General features: G+C 33.9%; 1 protein-coding gene across 6 annotated transcripts in view; it reads left to right on the top strand.

The window, feature by feature from the left end:
- The window catches only part of LOC150095691 (uncharacterized), a 369,335-nt gene that overhangs the window by 115,126 nt on the left and 239,545 nt on the right, over positions 1-14,664 (top strand). For all 6 annotated transcript variants that reach the window (XM_090409912.1, XM_090409913.1, XM_090409909.1 and 3 more), the window contains exon 6: positions 11,714-11,906. In XM_090409912.1, coding sequence (XP_090266038.1) covers positions 11,714-11,906 — 193 coding nt within the window. The remainder of the gene's footprint in view (positions 1-11,713; positions 11,907-14,664) is intronic.

The raw sequence follows: 14,664 nt of genomic DNA, 5'->3' as shown, positions 1-14,664 counted from the left end.
AAAGAAGTTATTATCTATGTGTTTCATCGTCCAGTGACAACTACAAGAAAAGGAAATCTGTAAAAAAGTCGGTGTCCACGTGGTGAGTTTCACAGCCATTGTACAAATGATTCAAAGTGTGTCCTTAATTCAAGAACGAAAAGTAAAGATCGCATAAACACAGTTTAATGCCAAAAGTACTTAGGAGTAACGGATTATAAGAGAGATCATACCAGGATAGTATAATCGGAAAAAGGTGGAGGCCAATATAGAAAACTCGAGAAAAAGGTACTGTAAAAATCTCGTGTTAACTGAAAATCGTCTGTAATTGTTATCATTATTCTATTACTGAACTGTTGAAGAGACTAAGGAAAATTATACTAGGACTTTAGTACATGACTGATTATAATGAAAGTATGCTTGCTAATATTAATGATATATAAGTAATTCATGTGTCCTGAGAATTATGCATGTGTATTGTAACATATGGGAAAGTTTTAAATGTCAAAGTTATGTGTTAGTACAGTGAAAGGATAATTTAATCTACATAGTTTTAGATAGTAAAATAGAGTGAGTTGATCACATGTCCAGGTGCTAAAGCATATAGCGTTTTCAGACTAATATAGGGTTAACTGAAGTGTTAAATTAGATCTGGGATTATACATATGATTGTATGAGTTGAATTTGTTATGGCGGCATGTTCGCAATACCCATATAGGATCATAGCCAAATTACTTGTGATAAGCTAATGTTAATTTGTAAAATTTGTAAAAACAAAAATAATACACCGCAGCAAGTTTAAATATGAACGATTATTCAAAGAATCATCAGCAGCCCTAAAAAACGTTCCTAACCTCAACAAATTTGGGTGCATGAAACTACCCCAAATTTGGGAGACCTACATTTTGAGAACTTCAGCCCAACTGCCAAGATAACCAAATTAGCCCACCAGAGGGCGCCATTAGGACTTTAGGAACAATATTAGTTTCTTGCTTTCTTCCTAATTTGCTTTTGTTAGTGCCTGCGTGCACATACCATATCTTTATGTTCCTGAAGATGGCAGCGTGACGTTGCCGAAATATAGAAGTTATTTATTAAAGTTATCTTTAATTAATATACTTTATATGCGTTGTCATTTCCGTAAACTAATTACCAGTTATGTATGACCAACGTATAAGCCTTGCTACTAGAATAATTTGTAAAATGTTTTCTTAGTATTGAATTGAATTTTATTAGAAATTGAATTGTATCATACTAATGAGTTTAATAAACCTTTGTTCATTGATAAAACAGTTGTCTGAAATTGCTGCCCAATACACCACTTGAAAATCGTACGAACCTAATCATGCAGGAAATTAATGTGTTAAAAAACGAGATAAAGTGTCACGACTTACAATATTGTTTCACATTCAGACATAATTTAGTAATTGCTACTTGTTTTTGTATTTAATATCTCAAACTAAATGTCCCAAAAGGCTCAGTATAATATAAATATTAGGGACACTAAGGGGAGAAATAGCTTAAATATTTGTATTTTGGGGTGATATCTCGTGCATAGATAATAGTTGAACATAGATAAGCAGAATTTCACTAGATAAAATAATAATCATAAATTGGGACACAACAATTTCACATCTTCAGCAAACAACTGAAATATTTTCTTTCAGGTTATTTCCTATATCATTTATGTACAAATTAAACAGCAATGGCCCCAGCACTGAACCTTGTAGCACACCACTAATCACCTGCTTTCGCTTAGATTCCTCCGGCATATAACGCTGATATCTGTCCAGCTGCTGTCCTCTTATCCACTTAACGAGTATCATATCCATCCACGTTTGTTTTAATTTGCATAATAGTGTTCCATGTGGTATTCTTATTTATGAATTTAGGGACACAAAACACACATTGTTGAAAAGATTATTTTACTGATTAATAATAAAATAATAACTTGACTTTCGACCCCTGTATTGAGGTCTTCATCGTCAGAAAGATGCATGTGTATAAGAACCAAGCTACATGCTGTTGCACTCTATACAGGTAAATTACATCTACGTTGTTAACTAATCTTTTTTTCTTAGCCTGCTCTAGTGATAAAAAAAAAATTACCAATATAAACTACAATAAACTCTGCTAAAGTTCTCACGTACTAGGATTCTTCTGGAATTATACAGTTTATATTGTTCTACTACGATTATATTCTGGATTTGTACAGTACAGGTTGCTATTGAATGTTCAAGTAAAAAAAAAAAAAAACTTCACTAAGAAAAATCTCAATACACGTCTTCTTGTATTGAGATTTTTCTTTGTGGTTGCTCTGAAGGTTGCAGATGGGTCCTCTACATTCTTGGAATGGTTAGACCATCATTTTTATTCAGATTCAGATCATGTTTGAGCATTTCACATGCTTCCTTGAATTTCTGCTCGAACTAGGTTTTGGTGCGGTGTAGGGACTTGGTACCTTTCCAATCAATTCTGTGGTATGTTTGGAGTGTGTGTGTGATCAGAAAGGCCGGTTTTTCAAAATGGAGGTATTTTATGTGTCGTTTGTGTTCATCCTTTCTGATTGGGATTGTTCGCCCTGTTTCCCCTATGTATGGTATGTTACATGTGCAATCTATTTTGTAAACCCCTAGGTGGGCTAGGTGTGGCAGGGGATCCTTGGAAGAACTGAGTTTGTGTCTTAATTTTGTCGGGGGTTTAAAGGTGGTTTTAATGTTGTATTTGTGTAGTGTTCTGTCTGTTTTTTCAGAAATGCCTCTAACATATGATATAGCAATAGCATTCTTGAAATCATTTTTGTTATTAGTGGTATCTTTGTGGAGGATTTTCTGAATGGTTTTTATACTGTATCCATTTTTTATAAAGGTATGTTTGATGGTCTCATATTCATGGTTAAGAGCTTGTTCATTTGAACAAATGGTTTCAGCTCGGTGTTTAAGGGTGCTTATGACCCCTAGTTTTTGTTGGGTGGTGATAAGAAGTTTTGTGTATGTACTGGCCTACGTTTGTAGGTTTGCGGTAAACTGAGCAGAGACAGCTTGAAGGAAGACATGTGACAAGTGTGTCTAGGAATGGAAGAGAGTTGTTTTTTTCTATTTCAGTGGTGAATTGGATGCGTTTGTGTTGTTTGTTCAGGTGGCTAAGGAATGTATCTAGTGCTTCGCGGCTGTGAGGCCAAATGGTGAAAATATCGTTGCCGTATCTGAGCCAAATTTTGGGCTTTAGGCACGCCGATTCTAGAGCTCATTGCTCAAAGTCTTCCATATAAAAGTTCACTATTGGGGGGGGGGGGGAGTGGTGAGCCCGGGGCTGTCCCCTCTTTTTGTAGGTAAAAATTGTTTCGCCACACGAAATATTCAGAGCGGAGTACGTGGGCAAAGAGGGCCGTGATGTCGTGTGGAAATATGTTCTGGAAGAGTAAGATAGTATCGTTGATTGGAACATTGGTGAAAAGGGGAGTTATTTCAAAGCTGACTAATAGATCTTGGTCGTTGAGTGTAATGTTTTTAATTTTGTTTATGAATTATTGTGTATTTTTTATGTAGGAAGAGGAAAGACCAACTAATTCCTTGAGTGTGGCTGCTAATTTTTTGACTAAGTAGTAATTCGGACTGTCAATTCCTTCTACAATTGGACGTAATGGCGTCTGTTTTGTGTACTTTTGGCAGGCCATAAATTCTGGGCGCGCGGGCATACTGCGGTATTAATTTTTTACTGATTTAAGTAGTTTAGTAGTTTTCTTTTTGTTGCGTTGCGTGGGGTTGTAATTTACCATTTGGTAGGTGTTGTGGTCCAATACCAAATGGTTCATTTTTTCGATGTAGGTTGTCCAATTTAAAACAACAGTGGCATTCCCTTTATCTGCTTTTGTGATAAGAATGTCACGGTTATTTTTTAGGGATTTGAGGGCTAGTTTTTCCGCTTTGTTTAGGTTGCTGCTTAATTTTTTGGTTGAATTTAGTGAACAGGCAGCTTCCATCTGTATTTTGTCAGTTAAATTCGCGGGGAGGGATCTTAAACTTCTCTCGATATGATATATTATATCTAGTTTACTGACCTCGGAGGAATGGTGTAATTTATACCTTTCTCCAGTAGCAAGAGTCCACATTGGGTGAGGTTGTAATCCGATTGGTTGATAACTAGACAGTGATTGGTTGCTCCTAACTGCGTTTGTGGGTGATTGACTGCTCCTTTCGTAATTGTCTTGTGCTTTCCTGTAGTTTTAATGCTTGAAACTTTGTTATTAATTGTTCTTTGTTTTTGAGTAATAGGTGCTTGGCCGAATCGTCTGTGATCTTGTCTAGAATATTCCAAATTTCCGGATTAACGTAACTGGATAGCTCAAATTTTAGTTGTAACACTTTGGCTTGGGTAGATGCTAAGTTCTTTCATGCTTCATGGATCTGTTCTCTTAACAACGCTTTTTCTAGCCTAGCATAAATACGGAGCGGTTTGGCTGATGTAAATTTCTTCTTTAGTTTAATGCAGTTGGGTATTAAGTTGCTGTCTCTACATCGTTTCAAAAAGGCTAGTCAATTAACTAACATGGAACTACATACTTTAGCTTACTATAGAGGCTGCACTGCTTGTGGGTCACATCTCCATGGATTATGATGTCTCTTTCTTTTAAGGTTACACAGTGATCAGCATTCATATTTATGAATTTAGGGACACAAAATGCATGTGTTGAAAATATTATTTTACTGATTAATAATAAAATAACTTGACGTTTCGACCCCTGTATTGAGGTCATCATCAGAAGGATACATGTGTATAAGCCACACCTAGCCCACCCAGGGGTTTGCAAAATAGATTGCACATGTAGCATACCATACATAGGGGAAACAGGGTGAATCATCCCAATCAGATAGGATGGACACAAACGACATAAAATACCTCCATTTTGGAAAAACCAGCCTTTCTGACCACACTCCAAACATACCACAGAATTGATTGGAAAGGTACCAAGTCTCTGCACCGCATGAAAACCTGGTTCGAGCGGAAATTCAAGGAAGCATGTGAAATGCTCAAACATGATCCGAATCTGAATAAAAATGGTCTAACCATTCTAAGAATGTGGAGGACCCATCTGCAACCTTCATAGCAACCACAAAGAAAAATCTCAATACAAGAAGACTTGAAGTTTTTTTTTTCCTGAACATTCAATAGCAACCTGTACTGTACAAATCCAGAAGAGAATCATAGTATAACAATATAAACTGTATAATTCCAGAAGAATCCTAGTACGTGAGGACTTTAGCAGAGTTTATTGTAGTTTTTATTGTTTTTTTTTTTTTTTTTTTTTTTAATCACTGGAGGGCAGGCTAAGAAAAAAGATTAGTTAACAACGTAGATCTAATTTACCTGTATAGAGTGCAACAGCATGTAGCTTGGTTCTTATACACATGTATCCTTCTGATGATGACCTCAATAGGGGTCGAAACATCAAGTTATTTTATTATTAATCAGTAAAATAATCTTTTCAACATGTGTGTTTTGTGTCTCTAAATTCATAAATATGAATGCTGATCACCATGTACCCTTAAAAGAAAGAGACATATGGTATTTTGTCAAATGCCTTTGCAAAAAACCAGCAAAATCATCACGTAGCCATTTCCTTTATCCAAATCAGCTGTTACTCTATTATAAGAAGTTAGTAAATTACTAAGGCATGACCCACCCTTCACAAAGCCATGTTGACACTCATACTGTGTATTTCTTGTGCAACTTACACCATGTAATTGTATTTTGAAAGCTTTCTTTTGGCATCTTGTCATGCCTTTTCCAGATCTACAAAGCATACTTACAGCTCATTGTCTTTCTATTCTTCACTGCACATTCAGTCCATCTTTTGATGATGAGAGTACACTACCACTATTATCCAATTTGTCAAGCCTTGCATTTCATAAATCATTAAAACTCCCAAAATATCAGCTTTTACAACAATAAATTCTGACCTACAAATTAATACCAGTTAATTTCAATGCTAGTAAAGCAGAGTTTAATTTCTCTCTATCTCACACACACATTGTTTTCAGTCTTAGTTTTTGACAACACTCAAATCTCTAGACAAGTTGAGATTAATTAAGAAAAAAAATCTTTTTTATTTTCAGTTGGGACTCAAATTATGTGGATAAATTGCGCAACTACTTTGGAAGAACTCTCCATCTATATGGTCTCCCGAAAATCCATAAAGAAGGCTATCCAGTACAACCAATCGTAAATTGCATTGATTCTCCTACTTATCGAATTGCAAAAGACTTGTCTCGTTCTTTAAGTGCTCTCACTGGACATTCCAGATCCTACATAAAAAATTCAACAGATTTCCTTGAAAAAATCAAGGATTTAAAAATCAGATTTGAGTTGCTAGTCAGTTTTGACATTGTATCTCTGTTTACCAATAATATTCCATTAGCCGACACAGTCAAATTATTATATGAAGATTACCCTCAAGATATCGCAAATATTTTCGCCTTTGTTATCCATTCAGATTATTTTAGTTGGGAAAACAAGTTCTACAAACAAGTAGAAGGTACTGCCATGGGTAGCCCTTTGTCTCCACCTTTGGCTAACTATTTTTTGAAACAATTCGAAGAGACTATGTTTTCATCCATTCACCCTCAACCATCTCTCAAACATCGACATAACAATATCAAAGAGATGGTATCGTTATGTCGATGTTTTTGCCATTTGGTCACATACTGAAGATGAACTTTCCACCTTTCTACAACAGATAAATAGCCTTCACTCTCATATCCAATTTACCATTGAAAAGGAAAATTCTGGTACGTTACCATTTTTGGACATCCTGCTTACTTGAACTTCCTCTGGTACCTTATCTACAAGCGTCTTTCGAAAGCCTACATTTACTGGCAGATACATTCATAAAAAGTCCACTCACCACACTTCTCAAAAATTTGGCATTCTTAAATCTCTAATTAATAGGGCACATAAAGTTTGCTATTCTCCAGAAATCTTACAACAAGAACTTTCCATCATTAAAAAGTTTATGGAATCTAATAATTACCACCCTAATCAAATCCAACAGATTATTGAATCTTATGTTCCAATACCTAAGGTTTCTTCAACAGTCTGCAGAGTTCCAATCCCCTACATTCCAGGAATCTCAGAACCTATAGGTAGAATTTTAAAAATGTACCAATTGATTCCCACATATTCCTATCAACAAAATTTCTTCCTTATTGCCTTCTACAAAAGATAACTGTCATCTCTATCTTTGGCTGGCATTTACCAAATACCATGTGAATGCAATGCTTCTTATTTTGGACAAACTGGTCGTTCTGTGGAAAAATGAATTAAAGAACATCAATATTATATTGATTACAACAAGCCACAGAAGTCTGGTCTAGCACAGCACAGTATTAACACTACCCATAATATCCAGTGGAATAAAGCTATTCTCCTTCATAGATGCAGGTTCAAATATGAACACCTCTTTAAAGAAAGTTGTGGAGCTATTTTACACCGACCGAATTTAAATCGAAATGATTGCCTCTCTCTCTTGAAGATCTGGGAGACTTTTGTTTTATGTAATCATTAAAAAATCAATTATCTTAAATATTAATCATTTATTAATTTCCTTCATTTCCTAGCTCGCAACAACATTGTATTTTAATAGGTAATCCACTGAATGTTACTTGTATTCCATTCCTATCTGTTTGTAACACTGAAGATATACTATTAGTTTTAGTATGAAATATCGTACCTTATTTATTAATTAAATTATTACTGTGAACTTACCTGTTATTTATTAATTAATTAAAATAGTGATATGAAAAATGTGCCTTTAAGGCACATCACTCAACATTTACTATATTCTGTTGTAAAAAAGCGACATGTTTCTTGGGGTACAAGCAATTTTTCATAAAATGTTCTTGTATAATAAAATAAAACACTGTTTTATTTTATTTAGTGTTTATGCATGTCTCACCCATTTTCTCAAATCTGAAAAATATGTCTGTGAATAGTTATACAGGGTGTTCGGGATAAATTTGACATATTTATAATTAATTATATTTTTCCGTAAGTTACATGTATTAACACACACTTCTCTTCATTTAAAAGTTTGGACCCTTCTTCATTCATATACAAGATGTCAGAAAGGATGGATAGCTGGAACCCACCTGAATCATGGAAGAGAATAACTTGTATCATGATGATTCGTGCCCGCCATCAAAATAAGGATATTACGACTGCTGCCCAATGCTCCCTGAATACAGTAAAAACAATCAGGCATGAACTAGAGACTTGCAATGGTGACTACGAGGATGTAGCAAGAAGAAAGATCCCTAGCAGACGATCTGATTGCGTTCGTACAGCAGAATTCCTCGCAAATCTGCAGGAACAGGTGTTGAAGAACCCTGGCATTGGAATTCGGGCTTTGTTCATGGAGTTGCTAACTGTAGTCAAGCCCTGGATAACAAGGGTAGCCAATGGTAGGCCGTATGTATGGCAGCAGGATTCGGCCCCTTGCCACACCTCTGGGAAAAGTCAAAAATGGTTGTCTGAAAATTTCTACGACTTCACCAGTCCAAATGTTTGGCCTCCAAACTCCCCAGACCTTAACCCCATGGATTATTTTGTATGGGGCGCAGTTGAAAAAGACACCAATCGCACTTCCAGTAATACAAAAGCCCAGTTAATGGATAAAATTAAAACAGTTTTTGCGGCCCTTCCCAGGGAGACTGTAGCATCAGCTTGTTCGAGGTTCCGAAGCAGAATTGAAGCTGTGATCGATGCTAATGGTGGTTATTTTGAGTAAATCTTGTTGATAGTATTGTAATTAACTCTGCCTGTAATGTTTTTTTGTCAATTCATTAAATTTAATAGATACAAAGAAGATTTTCTTTTTCCTTACGAAACTGTCAAATTTATCCCGAACACCCTGTAGTTTATGCACATTGATATTAGAATTGTAGATTAGTTATAATTAAAATCTTAGTATGAAAACTGAGGGAAACATTAAAAAAAAAAAATAACAAGATTATATAAAAATGCAGCAAAAGATAGTCTAGACCAGGAGTCAGCAATGCAGTGCCTGCAAGCGTCATGGTGCCTACAGTGAATTTTTAGTGCACCCTCAGAGAAATTATTGTTAACTGCTTTATCTGTGCTATTGAGACGAGAGACTACTGATCATAAGTAGTTTGAGTTGTTGACATCATCTAGTTATCGATGCGACTGTTCTCGCTACCCTTCACACCACTTCTAAACGTTGTTAGAACCTTTTGTTTTTTAGTATGTGTTTGTTGAATCACTCCCACTATCAGTGCAAATATAAAATACTTCGTTTACAAATATATTTTTAACCCTTTATAATGGCTAAACGTGAAAAGAACGTACTATTTTAATGCCGATTGGGAGGAAGAGTATTGCTTTATCAATCTTGATGCCATATGTGTTTATTTATTATGCAATAATAGTGTGGCTATTTCTAAAAAAAAAAAAAAAAAAGTAATATAGAAAGATATTACAAAATCATTCATGCCAATTTTAATTTTGACTATCCAGTGAACTCTGAAATAAGAAGAAAAAAAAATTTTATCTTTGAAATCATCCATTACTAAACCAGTTTTTTTTACTAAACTGTTGCAACAGTCGCATCTTTTAAAATTTCGCATTTGCTAGCTAAGAAGAAAAAACCATTTATAGATGGAGATCAGATTCACTTTTTGAAGATTTCAAAAATAAAACCAAAATAGTTTCGGCATTAAATACATTGCAGTTATCAGCAAGAACTGTAACTAGAAGAATTGAATCAATTGCAGTTTATTTAGAAACAGTTAGCAAATGATATGGAAAAAATGCATTTTCTTTTCGCTACAGCTGGATGAATCAATAGATATAACAGATATATCACAATTAGCAATTTCAGTGAGAATGGTATTTAATGATTTTTTTTACGAAAGAAAAATTTCTTAAAGTTCTTCCTTGAAGGGACACACTAGAGGAGGGGATATATTTTCCGTTTTTAAAGATTTTGTACTACACAAAAAATTACCAATTCACAAGTTAACTTCAATTACTACTGATGGTGTACGAGCAATGACTGGTAAGGAAAATGAATTTATTGGCTTGTGCAGACAGGACTCTTTATTTCCTAAATTTATTGCACATCATTGTTTTATTCATCAGGAAATATTATACGCTAAAACTGTCGATTTTAAACATGTAATGTCAATTGTAACAAAAATTATTAATTCAATAAAATTAAAAGCAACTCAACACAGGTTTTTAAATTACTTTTGAAAGATGAAAACACTGAAAATGACACGACCTACTATTACATACTGAAGTGAGGTGGTTGAGCAGAGGTAAAATACTTGAGTGATTTACTATTCTTTTTCCACAAATAAAAGAATTTATTACATCAAGAGGCGATTTTTATAAAAATTGGTTAATAGATGTTCGATTTCTAACAGATATAATGGCAAAGTTTAATGATTTAAATCTACAGTTACAAGGGAAAAAGTCCGATATTGCTGATATGATTAGTGCAGTCAATGCTTTCAAGTGTAAGTTTGAACTATTGAAATCCCATCTGATGAAAAATTCGTTTTCACATTTTCCAAATGTAAAACATATCAATGAAAGTTTGAATAATGAAACATTTAGCACTACATCGTATATAAAAATCAGACATTATTTGAAGAGTTCCCACTTTCAAGATTTTGCAACTTTAGAACCTGTTGTTAGATTTTTCCTAAATTTGTTTAACATTACTGAAGATGATATACCTGTTAAAATTTCCAGTTACTTCGAGCTAAGTAATACAGAAGACTTGGAAATGAAAATAACTAATTTACAAAATAACATAATTTTAAAAGTTCATTAAAATTATGAACTCATTAAAAACTAACTTCCAGAACATTTTGTCATGATGACAAAATGTTCTGGAAGTTAGTAGATATAAATACTTTTCCTATTCTGAGAAATTGCTCGCTAAAAATTGATTCATATCAGAGAAAAAATGCCTGTATCATGAGCCATTCGTAATTTTCAAATTTTATATGGCACTCTTCATATTAAAAAGGTTGCCGACCTCTGATCTAGACCATCTTTTGTAATTTCAAGGGCTGTTTTCAGACAAGTCTTGCAGACATCTACATATTTTTTGTAAACATATAAGGTATCACAAGAGGTGTCTGTATAAGCAAATTACAAAATCAGTTATTTATGAAATAGCTGATAATATTAAAATTTCTCTAACAGATAAACACCTAGAATTGTCAACTATTTCATAAAGCAAAAACAGAAGGAAAATACATATCAGATAATTCTAAAGGATTATCTATCATCTAGATGAACTGATGATACTCTTCCTCTCGGCTCTTTTAATGTGAAAATGACTAGTGTTCCAAAATAGCTTGGATATCTTCACATTAAAGAAATGGTAAACCTGGATGATTTTGAAAAATAATTTTTTTGCTGAAATTCTTCTTTATTGGTGAAAAGTTTTTCACCAATATAGAAGAATTTGAGAAAGATTTCAACCATTTCTTTTCTGAAAATAGTTGCTTATTAATGAGAGCAGAAAGTAGGTAGGCTGACATTGTGTAAAAACTTTTGTTACCCAAATGAAAATAGCAGAAGCTGCCAACAGTGAAATTTATTAATCACTTTAAATGTTAAAACTTAATTTTAGTGTGTTATTATTTTTTATGAAGTGCACTTTTTAAATAATTGTTGATAATTCTTTTTTAAATTTCAGTTTGATCTAGTGCTGGAAATGGCACATAGAATGAGCAGTCAGGAAACGCTACCTCTTGATTCAATGCATACAGGGAACAACATGTTGGATTCAATAACATCTCCCAATCACGTTACAGATAAGCTGATTTTCAAACTGCAAGATATTGTAATGTTGACAGCATCTAATGTTGATCTTGACTATGCAACAAAAGGTATTCTTTTCATATTCATTCATATGCTTATGCTGTTATTTTCATGCATGATACATATGTGTTTAATGCGACTTCCAAACAGTTCATTGTCTGACATTACATAGATGTTACCTTTGCAGGTAGACCTTGCTTGACTGTTATTCGTAATGCGAAAGAATTCTTTTGCATTCAGTTTCAGAAAAACTTCTCCACATTGAATGAAATCAGTTCATTATGCAGTCTTTACACTCGTTTATAAACATTTTTAGTGCATGCAGAATCTGTTGACAAAATTCTTTATCAAAATACCACTTCCAGTTATTTATATATTGTAATTGGTGGGTATGCTTCTTCAAACAGGTGCCTTACAACATCCAGCAAAAGATTATCATCTAACATGCATTAATTAGACACAAATAAACTGGCTTTTTTAAATTTTTGTTATGATAGTGGTTTGTCCAAATTTATAAGTGTGTGTGTGTGTCCATGGGCTGGTTAGTCTATTTGTGTAAGAAAAGACCTACTTTTTAACACCAGTATGCTTAGCCCATTCTGAAAGGTATTAAAAAAAAAGTTCCTTGCATACTGACAGGATTTAGAGCTGATTTTTCCAAACAAGTGATTAGTGCTGTAAAAGAATAGGTAACATAACTCATAATGGTGATCACACGACTGTCTACTTAATAGTTAAAAAAAGAGCTTTGTCCTTCAGTGATGCATTGATGCATGGTGAGGTTGAATTCCTATGTATAACTCTTCTTTAATACTAACGAGATGAGAATAAATAGTGAATCATCTATTTTTTGTAAACTGATCTTTCAGCATTTTAATTAAGAAGGCAAGGTACATGTGTAATTTCCATGTTTGAGTCGTTCATAATATATCTCTCGAGAAAAATACATAGTTCAAATCCTGTTGACGATAACATAATCGAATCTTTTTTATTTGTTTAAACATCCCTGCTGGCCACAGTGCATTTTTACATCCACAAAAATATGGATGTGATGATAATTTTTAATGGGATTAACTTGCATCTGTAACTGTGTTTCGAAGTCGGTGAATTTTAAAACCATAATTCCTTATAGCATGCAGGGAAGTTCTAATTTTACATTGTCTAAATGTATACAATATATTTTATAGTTCTAGACTTTTATCATAACAGCTGGATAATTGAGGATGAGAATGGCGTAAATATTGCTGATCATGAAAAAATATTTGAAAGATTGTATGTGTATTCAAGTAAACTATTCAAAAATGACGATAGCTTGGACCCATCAAAATTAAAAGGAATTCTCCCAATGATAAAAAAGAGAATAGTGATTATCCTATACTTAGAGAAGAAGTAGAAAGAGCTCTTTTAAGATCAAAAACAGGAAAATAATGGTAGGAATTGACTGTATATCATCACAACTGCTTAACATGTTCGCTGCCAACTATGAGTATACTCGTAGTTCGTATGAGCTTCACAAGCCAACTACGAGTATACTCGTATGTCGATTTACCGACCTCCTATGTCAAACACGAGTTAACCCTTAATATATTTACCTTAATTTGGACCCTTGGATTCTGAATAAAGCGGAGAGCACATCTGGGAGCTTGGTAGAAGGGAAATAATTTCAACTAAAATATTGTATATTATATATGTGCCTCAGAAGCCAACTACAAATATACTCATATGTCGATTCCCAACCTCCTATACCAAGCACGAGTTAATCCGTAGTATAACATGTAATTTGTAAATCAATAAAAACAAAAACCAGTCAATAAAATAAAAAAACAACTTATTCAAATTTAGAATGGTACATTTTAAAACAATTTTCCACACACAATGGTGGTTTTACCTGGCAAACAGGACAATAATAAAGTGTTTCGTGTACACACACAGCATGGCTTTGTCGGGCAATTCTTTTTTTCTCTTGGTGGTAAAATTTCCAAATAATGAAAATCCCGATTCCTCTTGATATTCTCTTATGCTGTAAGCTCATCCATTCCAACAAAAACGGAGATAAATTAATCTCTAAATTTTAACGCAGTCATTGCATTTCCAGTAATCATGTTATAAAATTTATGCGCATTTCGAATGTATACCTCAAAAATGCGTATTGCCAATTTCTTTGCCCATCTAATTGTCTTTCGTAAGGTGGAATAGTAAGAAAGCATTTGATCAGAAAGATCGGTGCCTGACATCCCTAAATTATAATCCCTAACGATGTTTGGTTTTAATTGAAATTTACCATTCCGATTTTGTGTTTCAACCATTTCAAATTTGTGCATATTTGAAATGGAAAGAACTTCCCTCTTATCCTTCCATTTGCTGACTACAACAGGACCTCTTCTTTGCCAGACAAATTCCCCTTTCTTTAGTTTCTTCTGAATAACATCTGGTGGATTGTTTTTCCTATTATTTATCAGCGTTCCACACACGTACGATTTTCTGTCGGTAAGCGATTCCGTCAGAGCTGCAGAATTATAAAAATTGTCCATATGCAATACATAACCCCTGTCTAAATATTCTTCCATCAAGTGGAATACAATATCATATGCATGACCATTTTCGCTAAAGAGGATTCTGATTTTCCTGTATAAATGTTTATTTTTATCACCAATCCATTCGATTCGCATAGTTCATAGAATTTCACGCCATATTTGTTTTTTTGTTTTTTATGTATTGCCGAAACACCAGTCTATTGCGCCACAACACCATTGACTCATCAATACGAGATTACTCGTAGTTGGCATATGAAACAAAATTCTGTCTGATAAGCCGGCTACGAGATTA

This window comes from Typopeltis vanoorti, chromosome 20 (genome assembly GCF_054136105.1).
Source record: "Typopeltis vanoorti isolate ZY-2024b chromosome 20, IOZ_Tvanoo_1.0, whole genome shotgun sequence".
NCBI lineage: Eukaryota > Metazoa > Arthropoda > Arachnida > Uropygi > Thelyphonidae > Typopeltis > Typopeltis vanoorti.
This window is presented reverse-complemented; position numbering and strand designations above follow the sequence as displayed.